At 28.9% G+C, this 19,647-nt stretch overlaps 2 protein-coding genes across 3 annotated transcripts in view; one reads left to right on the forward strand and one right to left on the reverse strand.

Moving 5' to 3' along the window:
• LOC113378145 (protein ultraspiracle homolog) overlaps nucleotides 1-19,647 on the reverse strand; it is a 152,768-nt gene that overhangs the window by 36,344 nt on the left and 96,777 nt on the right. The gene's annotated exons all lie outside the window — the stretch shown is intronic.
• On the forward strand, nucleotides 15,379-18,970 carry LOC113378147 (protein ultraspiracle homolog). Its single transcript, XM_026618672.1, is given in 7 exon segments — nucleotides 15,379-15,484; nucleotides 15,551-15,674; nucleotides 17,695-17,884; nucleotides 18,124-18,177; nucleotides 18,180-18,287; nucleotides 18,532-18,702; nucleotides 18,779-18,970. Coding segments are annotated over 7 exon segments (918 nt in total). The 5' UTR covers nucleotides 15,379-15,405.

The following is a 19,647-nucleotide window of genomic DNA, read 5'->3' on the forward strand; positions in this document are numbered from 1 at the left end:
ACTGAGTATATTTATGGGGCATACATCGTTGCCCCCTCCCCCCCCCATCTCTCTCACTATCTCTCTCTCTCTCTCTCTCTATTCGCGAAGTACCGATGACGTGTCATATCGATTGCTCCAATGGCTCTCAATAGGAAGCTCTTGGGGACGATTTGAAAATTTTTAGTATAATTTCGAAATAGGATTTCTTTAGTACGTATAGTTAACAACCAAAAAATCTTTTCTTTAAATTTATAATCTTTTCTTTAAATAAATAATTTTTAATGTAGTTAAGATGTTGTCAATTTTTAACGCAATAAATCTAATAACATAAATATTTTTATTAGAAATTTAACACAATATGTTGTACCTAAATGTATTCCTCTGCTAAGTTATTTAGTATGACATCAGTCAACTTCTCTAGAATGAAGGGCATAAACATCAAATGACATTGCATAATTGTGGTTAAATGTTAAGTATATAATAAATATAATATGTATTATAAATATATACATAAATTTCTAAAATTAATAAATTTTGAAAATTAAAGTAATGATACACAAACACAACTAGTGGGGTGGGCCTTAAGGCAAATTGCTGGAACTTCCCGTACCGTAACGAAATGTTCGAGGAATACTGAATGTTTTCAAATAGATTATTATAAATATTGTAACATTGTCTAATATTTATAAGAATTACATAAACTGAATTGGAAAGTTCGAAACTGAATTGTTTAAAGTATATTAGAACTATTAAATTAAAAATAAAATCTGAATTATTTTCGATATACAAACAATTAAAAAAATTTTTTTTTTTCCAAAATTAATTATTTTGTTAAGACAACCAGAAAGTTCTTTGAATCATTTAAATCGGACGCTTAGTTCTCTCAAAAACTGCCATTTTTTACATATTTAGCTCCGTATCTTCGAAATGGCTCGGCCTGCCTTTGCCAAAAACTAATAAACACTTCTACCATTCATTACTAATTGAATGTTCTTTAGATCATTCAAATTGGATACTCCGTTCTCTCAAAAAGTCGATTTCTATTTTCTGCACTCTTTGCTCCGTATCTCCGAAACGGCTGAACCTGCCTTAGCCAAAAACTAATCAGCTTTTCTCCCTATCAATAGGAATGGAATATTTTTTGAACCATTCAAATCGGTTGATCCGTGCGCCCGAAAACGTGACTGTAAATTTGTATCCATACATACATACACACACACACACATCCATTTTTTCTGAGGTATGCCAAAACGTTCAGAAACCTTCAAAACGTCGAGAAATGTAAAAATTTTCAATTCCGATTTTCGGCCCATTACAATAACTTATCCTACGGGAAGTTAAAAAATGAACAAAAATTTTTAAATTAGTGAAACCATAATAGAAAAGTCGATTTCCATCGGTCAATTTTATCTTCACTAATTTGATGTTTTTTTTTTTGTTCAATTTTGTATGTGTGTTTTCTGGTTTGCTGCATGATCAAGGGTAAGGACATACTGAGATGATAATTTTTAAGAAAGCAGTTCACCAATAAATTCTTTCATTCTGTTTTTTTTTGGGATATTAGTACATAAAACCCAAGGGGTACAAATCCTACATCGTAACGCAACCAATTTTCGCCTGGCTCAGAACAAAAAAGGGGGGTTTTGCAACAAATGCAAGTCTATTCTTTTTACCGTTCATATTACATTACTTCTTATAAAGGAAAAATGCAACTGTGTATTTTTCACTATTTATATATCGATGTCATTTTTTATGTATAATTGCCAAAAGATTTACTTAATGTCTATGTAGGACAGTTGTAAATATATTATTGAAAAAAAAATTAAAAAAATCTTTTTACCGGTGGATCTTTTGTTCTGTTTTTAGCAATTATTTTTTGCATACTTGGAATTGAAGTTAAAAGCCAATTTATTATACTTGGAGTAGAAGTTAAAAGCCAACCTTTGATAGGTTTTAATGTTTTTTTCTTGGCCTTTTTATGCTTGCGAAATAGTATTATTATGCCATTTTGTCCATTGTATAAAACTAAAACATTGTATTCATTTTGTCCCAAATTGAACCAAAATGAATAATTAATCAAAATTTTATAAAAAGCCTGTTCATTGCAATAAACTTGATCGAAATCGCTAGTACTGGTATATGTGAATTGATTTCAATTGAAATAATTACAAATATCGATAAATAGATCCTTAAAAAACATGAGAAAAACAACCTCAAAACTAAACTTTCAAGGCGCGAAACACGTTTGAACTGATTACTGCGAAAATACTGTGACAATGACGCTCAACATCTGACATGATCGTGATTATAGCGTTGCTCGTTCGATACAGTCGCGGGAAACGTTAATAAAACTAGCCAATTTTTAAATAAGGTTACTGTTTGTTGGGTTTGATTGTTTTTTTGAAGGGCCAATGATTTGTTGTAAAATACTTTGTTTGTAATATTAATTACGTGATTATTTTAAATTGTATTTGTATTCACAATGTTTTCAAAGTTTAATATGTATTGTATTGATTGATTGTTTTTATAATAATTTTTTATTAGATATTTTTTGTTTTTATATCAATATATAGTATGCTTTGATTTTGGCGTGAACAGTTACTGTGACATTTTGTCCAGATATACCATTTTGTCCGTATTGACCCTATAATTTACAATCAATCTAAATCTATCTACATTATTTGTAATTAATCATATATAATAAGTAAAAATTAAAATTAAAAAAATAAATATTTTTGTATTATTCTTGAGTAAATTGTACGCCTATTGTTAGTTTGTAGTCTAGTATATTTGATAAAATATACTCCACTGGCGTTTGCTTAAATACTATCTTCGTTTATATTTAATTACAAAACTATAATTCATATATTGCATTCGTTATTAAAAAAATTAAAAATATAAATAAATATTGTATATTCGTATATTATATATTAAATGCAAAGTGAAATTGAGACAACGCTAATAAAGCAAATTTACAAATTTTAAAGTTCATATTCTAAATTCAATTAATTAAAATCCTCAAATAAACTAAATAATAAACTCTATAGTAATTAATTTAAAACAAACTCGTGTCCATGAATCCTCGTTGAAAATCCGCATACAACAAATTCGCGCATGCTCAATAGAGCTCCGCTATTTCGCGGCGACTGCAGTTTCGTTGCAGTAGACCGTCTGGCCTACCCACACCAGCCGTTCTGCTGACTATACCAGTGGGTACGCAGACAGCCCCTACGTATCGAAGACCTACCCTCCACTCGGGGTGCGTAGTACTTGTTGGTTGTGTTTACAGTCGAATTCGAGAAATAAGGGAATGTTTTCGTGATATCTGAGGAGGAGAATTTTTTGTTTTGTCTCATATTAGTTGGATATTAGTATGTACTTATAGATTTGTTTCAAATATATCATCTTTTGTTCACCAAATATATGAAATGAGTTAATAATTTATAAATGTTTTTCCTGTATTTAACTATTACAACATGAAAATAAGTTTTAAAAAAATTGTAAGCTAACGGGATTTGAACTAGATTATTTTTAACTCTTTCACCTATGAATCTGAATAAAAAAAGTAGGAAAAAGAGCTTTAATCGATAGAGCTCGATATACGTATTGATAATGAACACTTTCATTTTTTGCAACTTCAATTAATTTTTATTATTAAACCACTTCTCATTGGCCTGTAATATTTTAAGGAGTTCAGTTTGACTATAAACTCTATTATCATGTAAAGTTTCATCAAAATCCTGGTAGAGTAAATCTGAGGTTCTCCTTGTGAGTGCTTCAGCTAAAACTCTTCTATATTGAATGCTTGATATAATATGCAAAAAAAATTCTTGATACAATTATTGCATAAGTTGATTATTTATATTTCATATAAATTTGCGGACTCTTTATATTTGACGGATTAATTGAACCATCTATAGATTCAAATGGCGATCAATTTTCGCCTAATGATCAATGCTACTCTCGTAATGATGTCAACTACACTACGAATGGGATGTTTTGATTGAGTTCATTACAAACGAACCATCGTGCATCAGTAATTATTTTTAATGGTCTCATATATTAGTAATTTATAATCAAGAGATAACTTCGCCGAATGAGCTAATGTCAGTCTTTCAATTTAAAATGAATTTCCAATTCTACAGCTCTATAATTCTAGGTCGGCAATACGCAGATAGACCTACTCTAACAAAGACCAGCCCCTGCCGCACTTTTCACCCAGATTTCCCCAACCTCACGCGAGCTTTTCTTCCCCAAAAGCCGTGACCTTGCCAAAGCTCAGCTTTTGCTGTATGAGTTCATATCGGTATATCTAGTCTGGCGAGCCGGCGGCTACATCTCCTGGGGTAAATTTTGCAACATCAGCAGTTTTCAAACTATGTTGTGCTAGGTAGATAATATTTTGCAGTATCAACTGCTTTTAAACTGGGTTATACTGACAAAATTAATTAATATTGGATTAATTCAGTTGTTTATTTTCGCAGTTCAGAGTAATTGCGCTTATTGGTAATTATAAATTTATTTATTCAGTTCAAACACGTGTATCGTATTTAAATATATAAATCAATATACTTATTAATTTTGATAGCTTTTGATCTTCGAGTCATTTTGCTAACAAAGATTATAACAGATCTACAGTTCGTGCTACAATCATTTTAAAAACTTTATGGCTGTAAATTTTAACACGTTAATTGCCACGTCAGTCTTATCAATACATCGACATAAAAAATAGTGTTTTTCTATAGGGTCCGCCAAATAACTTTTTTTTAGGGGATACGACTTAAGCAACCCTATTGTGTACTCTGCACTCTTTACATTTCACTTTCAAATAAAAAAAGTGAAAATATTTAGTGGTTTTTTAATAGAATTTTCAAACAAAAAGAAAATTGGCACAATATTCAGTAGATTTTTTAAGTAATTTTTCAATAAAAAGCTAGTTGGCGGACCAGGAATTTTGTTTTTTTTCCTTTGATACATTAAGTTTTCTTCATATAAATTTTACTAAATTATTAACATGACCGATGTGATTTTTTTCTGATTTTTTATATAATCCTATATGAAAAAATTTCGGTTGTTTAAATAAGAATAAGTAATTATATACAAAGTGGCATTTATAATTAATTAAGAAATTATTTTTGAAATTGTTTTATTCTGCCATCGTTAATGAGAGCTAAAGAAATTTTAATTACTATGCACAACATTTTATTCAACAATAATAATTTAATTAAAGTTAAGCGCGCCGCCTTTTGTGGACTGGGTCGTGAGTTCGAACCCCCGCTTTGGATAACCTGATAAAAATATAGATAAAAAATATGTTTCCAATTGAAAATAGCCTATTTTGGGCACTGCAGTTTAAAATGGCAATGGAAAATCTCTCACAATATTTCTTCCTGAATTGAGTGGTAGTTTAACTCAACTCAAGGACTTGCCCTAGGGCAGTACTACTCATTATATATAACTACAAAAATATGGGAATCAAAATATTAATTTATACATTACTATTAATATTCATTGTTTCAACTTTTATGATTATCGGTCAAACTTTTATACTGTGATTTTTTTTGTGAATACATTACGGAAGTGTTGTTAGACAAACAAAACAACATGGAGCATGGAACTATCTGGTTGACACCACCGACCTATATGAGCGATTATTTATAATGTATTTATAGGCACTTTGCATCGCCATTTCGCGCTACAATTATGATAACGAGAATGCATTCATTATTGAAGAATTTTTATAAAACAACCAGTGATATGCAAAAGAACGGTATAATATTTTGTGCGATCATTTATTACAATCGTCATTGATTACAAAGAAATTCTATTACAAGTGCATTCGAATTTGTTTGTGATGGGAAAACTATTTTTTGACTATATCTATTTTTAGCTTTTACTTTTAGCATCTTAAACTGTCTATCTCAATTAGATAAGATATTTAATAATATATCACATACCCATATTATGGGTAATCGTTTATATATTTCACTAATTAAACATCTTTCTTTATTTTATATACATTTTTGAATATAGTCACAATAATATGGCATTTATCTATTTGCTAATATTTACTTAAATACGAAAGATTATTATATAAATATTTTATATTATCATTACCACTAGATATGTGTTTATATATATTCTAAACATGGAAAATCGTAGCAAGTAAAGTTTGTTGACGAAGAGGTTTGAAGTAATAATAATTTAATGCAACGACTTGGACACTCATCAAAATGATTTTTTTGCATATCTTTGTTATTGAGGTTCCTGAACATTTTGGTATGTTTTACAAACTATGGAAGTGTATATGCATGTGTGGATACAATTTTTCATCTTATATTTTCGGGAGCACGGATTAATCGATTTGAATGTTTAAAAAGCAATTGATTCCTGTTGAGTCGTGCTGGTTAGTTTTTGGCTAACGATCCAGCTGAAGTAAAGATTGCGTTTTTAAATCAATTTTTAGTTTTATACCCAGCATCAATTTCAACAAATTTAACTTTATTACACAACTCTTCTGATCTTTCTGCATAAGTACTTGAGGTAATATACCAAAATTTAGACATTAAATCATATTAGTGCAGCTGTTGTTTTTATATATATGCGCAGTTGCATATGAAATATATGCGAATGATGGATTCAGTTTTCAAATATAATTTATAGAAAGAAATTGAAAGAATTTACTTTTTAACTTCAAACTTATACTTGAAAAAAAAACGAGAAAATATAACTACACTATGTAGTATTTTGTATAGTATTGTAATATTATATGCATATTTTGAAGTAAAATTTCTTTAGGCGCGACTGGGGTGTAAATCCGTACAAATGCAACGGAAATTTCGTTACGCCCAAACTGTACGTCATTCACTCTCGATGAAATCATTTCAATACGCGTCGATTGTGATTAGTCGTCGTGTCGCGTGAATAGAGATCTGTCGTTGTATGCGTATCGATATCAACAAGGAAATCGGCATAGATAAATAAACATTTTAAAGTTACATCGTAGTAAAAATCTTTATTTAATAAAAAATTCCTGAATCAGAAGAATATTTTACCCTGTTTCTTGAAAATAATAAAACAAATTAAACATTTCATAATATTCATTGTCATAATATTGAAATTAAAAAGTACTCAGTATGGTGAAAACGATTTTTTTTATGTATTTTTATAAACATACTTTTTGGTTCTCTTTTATGTTGTTTGAATGTTAGAATTATTTTTGAAAATGTTTAAATTTATATACATATCATATTTTATATCAATAATTTAAATTGAAGTAAAATAATTTGATCGGTTAAATTTGTTGAGTGATGTATTGCACATATATATAGGTCAGAAAATCGATTTTGACCTATGGGCGTTTCAAAGTACTAATGGCACTGATTCTATTTTCTAACATCAATATGGATTATTTTCTTTAATCATTGAATGAATTATAAATATGCTATTTATATCAGCCTTGATAATGTATTATTCTCCATAAAATTGTATATTTTAACATTTATAGAACACTTTAGAAATGCAAATCAACGTGATGAACACCTTAAAAATGTATGCGGTTATAAAATAAAATATAATATTTTATATTATAAATGTAAAACGTTTTGTTCATATAATTATATTAGCTGTATTCTCATTCTAAATATGAATGATGAACGTCAATTGTCATTTTAAACAAAACTCTGTCCGTCGAGCAACCTTTTAGATAATAGTTTGAAATTGTTGATAATCGCTGTAGAACTGTTGTAGACGGATATATGCACTGGCAATGATCTAATGTGTGCGATTCCACAAGGTCACCCCGCATGTTGGAGCACACATGCATAAATAGTCTTCTGATTCGGATTCTGACTCTGACTCTGACTCGACGAGCAAAAAGAATTGTGCGCCCGTGGCGTGATTCACTTTGAAATGTGGTACAACAACCCGCTCGACTTGTAAATAACTAATAATATACGTTTTCTCATAGAATTTTATAATGTGACAATCATAAGGTCAAGCACGAGGCTTTGTATAATAGGCTAGGTTTTCTATAAATGTATTTCTGAACTAGTGGTTAAGGCAAATTGTTGGAACTTTCTGTACCGTAATTTTGAATTTTTAAATGCTTCAAATTTTTTAGAAAACTTTGAAAAAAATTGGTTTTTGTGACTTGAAATTTTTGAAAAAATTGAACTTTTTTCAAAAATTTGTTTTTTTTATTCTATTTTTTTTTTTTTGAAAATTAAAATTTTTTTTGAAGCTCGTAAGAGCCGCCATACAGTCTTTCCAAGAAAAGTAAACAACATTTGTTTATTATTAAAATCTCTGATAATTTATATCTAATTCTCATTTTTGACTGCCAAATCGCATTTTTTTTTTACTTTTTTCATTAGATTTTTGAAACCACTGGATCTGCCTTTCTAAAAAATTAATCAGTTCATTCTTTCGTCAATACAAGTAAAATGTTTTTTGAATTGTTTTTTAATTTTTTTCTAAAAAAATTTGATTTTTCTTTATATTATGAAATCTTTTGAAAATTTTGAAGTTTTTTTCAAAGAAAACGTGCTGTGTGGTCGTTAGAGAAGAAATAACTAGGCGCGTAAGCGCTGCGTCGCGGTCTAACAGATAAACATTGGTACGGAATCCTCAGAAATGTAAAGAAAATTTATACTCACTATTAAAATCTCTATAAAATATCTGATAATTTGATAACCATATGTCTAATGATCATTTTTGATCGCCAAATCGCATTTTTTTTACATTTTTCATTGGATTTCCGAAAACGCTGGACCTGCTTTCCAAAAATGTAATCAATTCCTTTCCTTTCGTCAATACAAGTAAAATGTTTTTTGAATCATTCAAATTGGATGCTTCGTTCTCTAAAAAACTGAATTACCGTTTTTGGCACTTTGTGACCTACAACTTTAAAACGATTGAACATGTCTTGGCTAAAAACTAATCAGAACGTCTCCCCATCAATAGCAATCGAATGTTTTTTTGAATCATTCAAATCGGTTGATCTGTGTTCTTGAAATTGTTAACGAAAATTTATTTGCGCACACACATACGTACATACATACATACATGTTTTTTAAAGGTTCACCAAAATGTTCAGAAATTTTTAAAACGTAGAGAAATATAAAAATTTTCATTTTTGATTTTCTTTTGATAAATATAACTTACCCAAGGGAAGTTAAAAAATAAATAATTTAAAAAAAATCCTGCTTTTCCATAAATGTGTTTTTGAAATAAATATTAGGTTGTCAAATATCTCCCTTCCGCTTTTTTGGTCTTGGTTTATGATACAAAAAGGCAGAAGGGAGATATTTGACAACCTTATATATACTTTAAAAAAATCCTCTTACTTGGTTTGGTATTACCTATGATGATTTGTTTACTATAAATGCAAAAAACATTATTAAATATTACTCTCAAATGCCATTAAAATACAAATCGCATTTGAGAATAAAATTTCAATATACATTTTTTGAATTATCAGCGATACCATATCGTTAAATGCTTTAAAGGAAGTAAATGCAATAAAAAGTGATAAATTCCATTTAAAATTTATTTTTGTTCAAGAAATTGTTTATATTTTTCAGAATTTGAATCTGCATGTAATTTTGTTACCAATTTTAAAGTATAGTTAAAACAAAATATGATTTTTTTTTAATACTGGCAATGATAAGTTATCCTTCTCAAAATTTAATAAATATCAAAAATATTAATATTATTATTTTTTTATATATATTGTTATAATAAATACAAAAAAAATCCTGCGAATCCTGATATTACAGGAAATAATAAATATATCTTTTTGAAATTGCGACATACCATTTTAATTCTCTGAAACGCTTTATTTCATTCATTCTGTGCCAGTGATTATAAAGATAAGATACATTATAATCAACATTCGCCCAGATTCGAAGCTAAGGTGTGTTCCCAAAGATATAGGCGAAGATTTAGTCTGCGGTTTGTGTCGTTAAATTATATGCTATAATGATGCATTCATTATTATGAATTCAGATTCTATAAAAATAGTTAAATCGATAAACAGGTTTGTTTCTAAAAAAAAATACGTGATCGCAGAGTTAGGAAACCTAACTTTTATTGAACGATTTCGTTTTGTTCATATAATTACTAAGGAAATATTTGCATGTTGTTTAGTCAACTAAAATTCTCAATGAGAAATTAAAAAGTATAGGTTATGGAAGTGATAAAATAATATCCATTAATATAATAAAATATTCTTCATATTATAATTGATTTGATAAATGGTAAACCACTGGGGTTTCCTTTTAAAATTCTGTTATGTATCAAATTAATTACTCAATGTCTTTCTATATAGACAGATAAAAATAATAAATAAGAAAATTAAAAAAAATATAATTAATGAAAAGACGAAATATTGTTAATGCACACTATTATTTTTTCTTGAAATTTTTATTTATAGTTCTATATATTTGTTGTTCTTACGGCGTAGTATTAATTTTAAGAAGTAATTATAGGTAATTTTAAAACGGTAAAAATGGCAAACAGCTAAGATTTTTTATAAAACATATCCACAAATGATGTTGAGATTGAGAACTTTGATGTTTCAAATGATAACAGTGAATTTTTATATCCCAGGACAAAATTACACGTACGTTATCCTCTTCAAAAAGCAATTTTAAAGATAATAAATTAAATAGAGATGAATAGGCACCTTAAGACAAGATGCATTTTACAAAATACTAAATGCTTTAGTAAATACTAACCTATTATAATATATTAAAAGAAATATAGAAACACTTATAGAAACACAAATAGTTTTATGAAATACTACAATTAATATAATTGATTTAACACGTTAATCGCCATGTCAGTCATATGTGTCTGATGCTAAGAAGTTCCTAATGAGCCATATCAGACAATGTCTAACCTATGCAATTTGGTATAAGGCTACATGAGATACACTTGCAGTATGTATCGAAAGGTCTAAAAATGCGTCAGACATTCAAGACACGGATTGTCGACAAAAAATGTTTCAATATAGGGCCATGTCAGTCATATATGTGTAACACAAAAAAGTGATTTTCCAGGAATTTTGTCAAAAAAATATTTTTTAGATGTATTAAGTTTTCTTTCACATTTTTACATTTAATTTTTATTATGATACATATTTAACTAATTATCTAATCAAGTTACAAAAATCTGATATCGTGGCGTTTAGCGTGTTTATATAGTTTTGCTCTAGTTCTTTATCTGTACCTTTAAAATTTATCGTATCCTTTAAAAAATGCCAGGAAGCCAGGTTAGACAGAACAGATTTGACCCGACCATTAAGTGTTAAAATGGAAAATACCATTTTGACTTATTTATATTATTGCAATGAAGCGATATCTAGGTATAAAATTTTTCTGCAGCATTTGACCTGTGCAATAAGAAATTTACATGAAATGCAAAAAAAGTGTTGATAAAACCAAATGCTCAAAATAACTATTGATTCGGCAAATCAAGAGTTTCATCAACGCGCTGCTCTAGTTTAAATGCATTATAAGCGCTATTATTATAGTGCAAAGCTCGTCCATATCAATCATCTTAGTTGACATTGAACTTGTCTGACTGACGCCTTAAGATCCAACCTTGAATCCGATTTATGACTTATATCTGACCTATATAATATTAATACTATCCGCCTAGTAGCATGTTATTGTCGCTTGTATTATATTGATGTTATTACTGAAGATAATGACTCTATGTGTATCCTTATAACCTATACTTACAAATTAGTTGGCAACCTATACAAAACAAGTCACTAAAACCTGTAGGCACTTCTTATATTTTGCGATCACACGAATAAACATTTCGTATATAAAACTGAAATGGTAAATTCATAATTATTATTCATAGTAAAGTAATCCAAAGTTCGCTAATGTATTTACTCATAAGACCAGTAAACCGATTAAAAAAAAATTTTTTTGCATAATCTTTTTTTTATGATTATCAAAAGTTTCCATTGGTTAGATTTGTCCTAAAAAGTTAGATTTGGTCAGAATGTGCATTTTTATGATTTTATGAAATGGTGCATAGATAGATAACTGGCAGAACAAGAAACAATGTAATAAAGTGTTACAACAATTACTTTATAAAATCTTGAATTATATAGGGTAGAGCGGGTCTTAAAGGTAGCTATTATTTCGTGAATCCCTTTAAAATTAAAAGTAAGATATTTTATCTGTTCGACCTATGGCTGTCCTTTTTATCTAGTCTATGGGTGATTCCCAGGTGGCAAATATTTGAAAAACAGCATAAAACATACTTTTAGAATGATGAATTAGCTGGGAGTTTTACTGAACATAGTCAGATAGTTGTTTGGTATTTGTAATTTCTTATGCTATAATAGGTTTGGTTTTTACAATATATGTATAGATATTTATATATAATATATATATATATATATATATATATATATATATATTATTTTATATATGTTGCATATCTTTTATATATAATGAACTGGGTTTTAACGATCGGGCGTTACGTCAATAAAAGTTTAATTGATGTAACGCCCGATTGTTAGAACTTACATATATAAATGTACATTCATATCATATATGCATCTATGTGCATTTAAATATGTATATGATATGAATAAAAAGGTTAATGTGTTCTACTATGTACTACAATATTATTATAATTTAAATTCCTCCGTAGTTGAAATCAAGTTGTTTGCTAAACTTATAATATAAATAAATAAATTAAAATAAAAAATAAAAGAAATATTTTTTTTTTCATAAATTATAGCCAAATGAAGTGTATTGCGGTGGTATTTTCCGTATTAGTCGCTTTAGCAAAATCTTTGAGTTCACTTACATTCGGTACTCTAATTAACGCGTGCAAGTCATTTTCAAGATAAATGAAATGAAATACTTGACTAAAATATTCTCTTCACAATGTGTTTTATAACTGCATCATCATCTTAAGGCCAACCACATTTGTGAATTCTTTCACAGTTCTGACATCCCTTTACTCAGTTCAGGCAAACACAATCAATGTCCCTCACATACGTATTGAAAGTGAATTTGAGTTTTGTATTTGCATTGAACAATGTTAATATTTGATATGTGTTGCATATCTCGATGAAATGTATTCTATTTTGAACACGTCAGTGCACATTTAGATGAATTATTATTTTAAAACAAATTACATTTTTAAACTTAATGAATTGATTTGAATAAAAAAGACTTATAGTTATTTCTTATATGGATGAATATAAATATCTAAAAAAAAAGTGCTTGAAAGCGACCTTTGCTTATATAGATGGGTATCAATGAAACTTAACAAACTGCAAGAAATGGTAAAGAATATATATCTGGGAATATAATTCCTTTAATAAGTTTATAACATTTTCATGAACTACTCAGGCTGTACCAGTTGTGCTCAAAAGTCGTAGTTTGTATATAATATACTTTATTTGATCCATGAAAAAAATACTAAAATTGATAATAGAATTATTCGCAACTTTAAAAAAATCAACTTTATGAACAAAAACACGCACTCGACCTACAACTTAATATTTTTTATATTAGTACATGCAAATTTGGCGAGCTCTACATACAGACTAGGCGTGTTGCACTAAAATATTATAATTAGGATATATTGTGCACAATTGTATAAAATGTATTAATACATTTTATATACAATAAGTATATTATCTTTGATTGGCGACATGGCATGAAATTTTATATGGTATCTACATCTAATTTAAACAGTTTTGTTTTGGAATCCAATTTGTTAAACAATAAAATTACAGCACGAGATGTATGATATATGTGGATACTTTGTGTTAGCATTTATTTCTTTTCATCGCGAAATTACCAGGTCTTACTGCTTTATTTGAGCAACTCAATAAAAATTTAATAGATTGATGACAAGCAACATATTTTGATGCACTCTTTACCAACTATCAAATTATGCAGATTCTGGTTAAGCTTTTGCTTTTTAAATTACATTTTTATTGTAACGGTAGATTATCATATTGCCACTACCGTTTTCAGAAATTAGCCAACTTATATATTACCAGTGTTACTTTGGTCCGTTTCTCAAATACAATATAATATATTAATATATCAAATAATATAAGATTTAACATGATGAAGGTATCGCAGAAAAGCCAACTTACGTATTACCAGTGTTACTTTGGTCAATTGTTCTATTATCGAAAACGAAATAGTTTTGTGAAAATAATCTAGTCCTCAATAATGATAAGACCCAAATCATATCTTTTTGTACAAAAAATCGTTTATCCAATAATATTACTTCTTTAACGATCAATAATTCAGCATATAATTTTTCGCAAGTATCAAAGTTTCTTGGTATCCATATTAATAACAATTTAAAGTGGTCTGATCATATCTCTATCTCACTATCACCAACTTTATCTAGAACATGTTTCATGTTGCGCACCCTAAAACCCAAACTTGGTTTAAATTGCTTACTTTCAGTTTATTATAGCAACTTTTATTCTCACGTTCCATACGGCATCCAATTCTGGGGTTCTTCATCCGAACTAATTAAAATATTTAAGCTTCAGAAAAGAGCTATTCGAATAATTTTTTCCTTGCCCAGTAAAGCCTCCTGCAGACCCATATTGCAAAAATACAATATTCTAACTGTCCCATGCATTTTTCTGCTGGTAACATTATCTTTCATCAAAAACAATTCGAAACTTTTTGATATGGCTTCGTCCTCTTCAAACTACAACACTAGACGCAAACTTATTAAGGCGCGCACATATAAATTAGGCAGCTCTTTCAATACGATCGACGGTCTTGGTATTCAGCTTATGAATAAACGTCCACTCAATATCCGAAACTTAGATAGCAAAAAATTTCATGCTTCCCTAGTTAAACTTTTTAAAGAATTAGCTTTTTATGACATTACTGAATATTCTCAATTTGATTTCAATAACTATTTTCTTGAATAATCCTTATCCTTTATCTATGCAGTCTGACCATTTGATCGCCTGTACAACCATGTTTTTTTTTGTTGCTATTTTATTAATTTAAATTTTTTTACGGTTTTAAATGAGTATAACTTTCAACCTTGTGCAAGAATTTTGAGCTTGACTGGTGGTCAAATAGACTTTAACATGATGAACTTGATGATGAACATTGTATTTAATGTTCGAATGCTTTTTTTCAGCTCTTTTTTTTCAGAAGCGAAATTTGTGCAGCTATTATGATTATTATAAAATTACTATCCGTTTAATATTAATTATGAATAAGCTTGATAAGAGCCTGAAATAATATCTATCATTATTGATTACGGCTTGCTTATGAATAAATAAATAAATAAATATCAAATATAATGTAATATATTGATATATTAAATAATATAACAATAATTTTAATAAACTTTTTTTTTATTATAGGCTTGGCCCTCGACCAAGGGCTGTCAATGAGCTCGATGGGACCGCTCTCACCGCCGGATATGAAACCGGATCCTGCGCTACTGAACGGCGGCTTTTCGCCCGGCAGTGGCGGCGCAGTTGTCGGCAGTCCCGCTAGTCCGCCTTTCGGTCAAAATCACACAATAGTATCAGGAAACACGGCCACGGGCGCCCAAACGAAATCACCATACCCTCCAAATCATCCTTTGAGCGGGTCAAAACATCTGTGCTCCATATGCGGAGATAGGGCTTCCGGAAAGCATTATGGTGTTTACAGGTAATTGGATTTTTTCTGCAAATTGTAATAATTTGAAGATATTGGTATAAGAACTGACAATATTTTTAAGCAAGTTATAGCGATATGCATTGTTGTAATCAGGTAATATCTGATTAAGATTTTTTCACAGTTTTTCATTTTTCGTGTGAACTAATTCATTTTATAATGTAAAATTCATTATTATATATTACAGTGTGCTTATTACTATTATTATATATTACAGTTACAGCCAATTAATAATATTATGTTATAATTAATACCTGTCGTTTGGTATTTAATTTCTAATAGTATTCATTATTCTAATGAATGACGTAACCATGTTGGTTACATATAAATTTAGTATAAGGTAAGATAATTTGAAGGATCTTAATACGAGATAACGACATTTATAGATGTTGTATCATAAAATAAAATTATTGCCATATGTGTTTAATGTCTTTGCTTAAAAGTAGTAAGCTCCTTGTCAGTAGGAATCGAATGCTTTTTGAATCATTCAAGTCGGTTAATCCGTGCTCTCGAAGCCGTGGACGAAAATTTGTATCCGTATACACACAAATATATATATATATATATATATATATATATATATATATATATATTTAATAGTAAAATATGCCAAAATGTTCACCTCTGCAACGTAATACGCATTTTTTTTTTTCATTTTAATATGGTTCTTGGATCTTAATTATCATAGAATATGTTGATAAAAACTAGTCTTTACCAACATTTTTAACATCCAAAGGTCTGGGTAGTCTCAAGGATATTGGCGTGTATCTCATTTGTACTAATAATTTTGTTTTCTTCAGACAATCATTCTCACAATTATTTTCTGTAGTGCAATCGAATTAGTGGCCAAAAATGTTGAAACTTTCTGACGCAACTTACACGCACATAATTTTATACAGATATATATTATATATATATATATATATATTATATATATTATTTAGCACGTTAACATGTCTTCATGAATCTACTCAGTGCCATGAATAGCTTTAAAACAAAAACAAATATTTCATCAACATGTCGAAAATGCATGTGCTGATTTTACTTCACGGTAAACAACAAAAACAATATTATTCAAAGAAATAAATAAAAATATCAGACAATATTTTTTTTCAATTCTTACAGAATTGTTCGTCATTCTGAATTTTATTTGCTTCATAAATTGTCATTGTGTATTTATTTAGAAATTGTATTGCAATTATTGAATATAATGCACATATTAAATTATTGTTAGCTCAAATTATCTAAAGCTATATAAAGACCATGATTGTAAATAACACAAAAATAGATTTTTTTTTTTAACTCTTCTATTCTTTATTGTACCATATTTGCATACTAGTGCCAAATATAACTAGTTTTTGCTTATTGATTCAAGAATATATATATATATATATATATATATATATATATATATAAATGGCGATATTTAAAAAAAGTCAATTTTGGTTCTTTAATGTGTAAATAAAAATAATATTTTGTAAAATAATTCAGTTATTATGGTGCAGTTCAGTATTGAAGGTCTTCGTTTGTCTATACGAGTAAAAATTCTGTAGCTTCAGAACATACCTAATTTATATAAATACTATGCATTATCGAATCTTTTATTAATAAATAAAACAGTAATTGATATTAAAATGGATTCACATAGGTACTCAATGCGGTATTCCTACGTTAAAATATTATGAAATATAATTCATATCTTCTTCTAATTATCTTCTTCATGTTTTAATATATTTCATTAATAAATCATTCAACGTCGATGACATTTGAAACAGGATTGTCAATGTGCAAATTGGATCCGTCTTACTTGACTTGACTTACTATCTTCACCCTGTAAGAAGCATTGTATGGACAAATTCTAGAAATATTTGTAATTCATTTTTTTTTCAAGGCCTTTAGTGATTCATACATAATTATATAAATATAATTTATTTATAATTGTATTTTAAAATTATTCATTGTTTTAAAATTATTTTGTTCTTTATTTTAATTCGTTTTATTCAATATTTTCCAGTTGCGAAGGTTGTAAGGGATTTTTCAAACGGACGGTACGAAAAGATCTGACGTATGCCTGTCGAGAGGATAGAAATTGTTTGATCGACAAAAGGCAGAGAAATCGATGTCAGTTCTGTCGATATCAGAAATGTCTCGCCTGTGGAATGAAACGAGAAGCCGTGCAGGAAGAACGACAACGAGGAGCAAAGGTGAAATTCATTTTTTTGTTTTAAAAGTTGAAAGATAGAAATAATCTATTCCAATAGATCAGATAAGTTGAAGTCAAACAGCATTTTACTATACGTGCCTTCAATATCCCTATAAAATTCATAGGCGATCATACGTTCCTATTTGGCCGGGACAGTCCCGCACTTCTACCTTTCGTCCCGTTTTTTCTAGAGTAATTAGAATTAGAATTAGAAATAACTATTTATATTTTTTTTTGTAGAATAATGAAGAAAGCAACCCGACAAGTTCTGTTCGTGATTTAACGGTAAAAGAATTTTAGAAGCAGAACAAAGGAGTGAAACTCGAAATGTTGCGACGGACCCGGAATTGTCGATACAATATTTGCGAGTAGGACCTTCATCCATGGTGCCTCCTAGATACAAGGTATTTCATTATTAATTGCAGCTTTGCATTTATTATTAGTATATTTATATCGCTAAATATATGAATCCCCATCACGGACAACCCCGATATCGAGCAGTAGCGATGGAAATATAGATCTTAAATATGTTTCCAAGTAAAAATAGCCCTTTCAGGGTAGAGAACTGAAGTTCTAATTACTGTTAAATGAGTATAGAAAATAATATGAATAATGATTCTACATTAAACGTTTGTTTAAAATTTCTAGGGCCCTGTATCCAGTCTGTGTCAGCAAGCAAATAAACAGTTATATCAGTTAGTACAATACGCAAGGTGCATGCCGCATTTTAGTGCTTTACAATTAGAGGATCAAGTAACGTTACTCAGAGCAGCCTGGAATGAATTACTTATAGCATCTATAGCCTGGAGAAGTATTGAGGTAAATAAAAACGATTTGAACCAAATATAAAGCGAAATCATATCATTTGGATTTACCTAATCATAAATATTTTTAGTATCTAGAATCCGATGCAGAAACAAGTACGTCCAGTATGTCTAGTGATACTTCAACAAGGAGACGCGCTCCACCAGGACCGCCTGAATTAATGTGTTTCTTTCCTGGTATGACGTTACATCGGAATAGTGCAATCCAGGCCGGCGTCGGACCTATTTTCGATCGGGTACTGTCAGAATTAAGTGTCAAATGAGAGAATGGATTTGGACAGAGCAGAATTAGGCTGTTTGAAGGCTATAATCTGTTTAATAATCCTGGTAAATGATGTAAAAATATAACAAAAGTTTCTAAATTTATTGTAATGCTTGATTTAAAAAAAATGCTAACTTGAATGTTAGCGCAGTCTTGTCTACGGTAGTATGACTTAATTTAATATATGTAATTTAGAAACTTGAAGAACACTTGAAATTTTGACGATGGCTTGGGGCACCTAGGACTAAGTGAAATGTTGCAAATATGTTTTACAATTGTTTTCAAATTGTTATTGTTTTTAAATTTTGCTTTCATAATGTTGATGTATTGAATTAGTCTGTGAATCAGTTAAAAGCTTCCAACTCTTTTATATATTGAATAAGTAATCTATTCAAAGCAATTATATATCAAATATATTAATGCATTTTTTATTTAACATTTGTGTTTATAATTATTCAATAGTTATTAATTTAGATTATTTGTTGTTATTTTACATACCTTGATATATTATATTTTATGTATCAAATTTCATTTTAATTGTAAATATATATTTTTCCTTTAGATATTCGAGGACTGAAATGTAGACAGGAAGTGGATGCTTTACGAGAAAAGGTAATTATGATTAAATTTTCAATATGTTCAGAAAAAATGACAATATGTATAATGTCATTGACATTT

Source organism: Ctenocephalides felis, unplaced genomic scaffold (assembly GCF_003426905.1).
Source record: "Ctenocephalides felis isolate EL2017-DRISC unplaced genomic scaffold, ASM342690v1 CF-g0.4_SCAFFOLD_01886, whole genome shotgun sequence".
NCBI classification, from domain to species: Eukaryota; Metazoa; Arthropoda; class Insecta; order Siphonaptera; family Pulicidae; genus Ctenocephalides; species Ctenocephalides felis.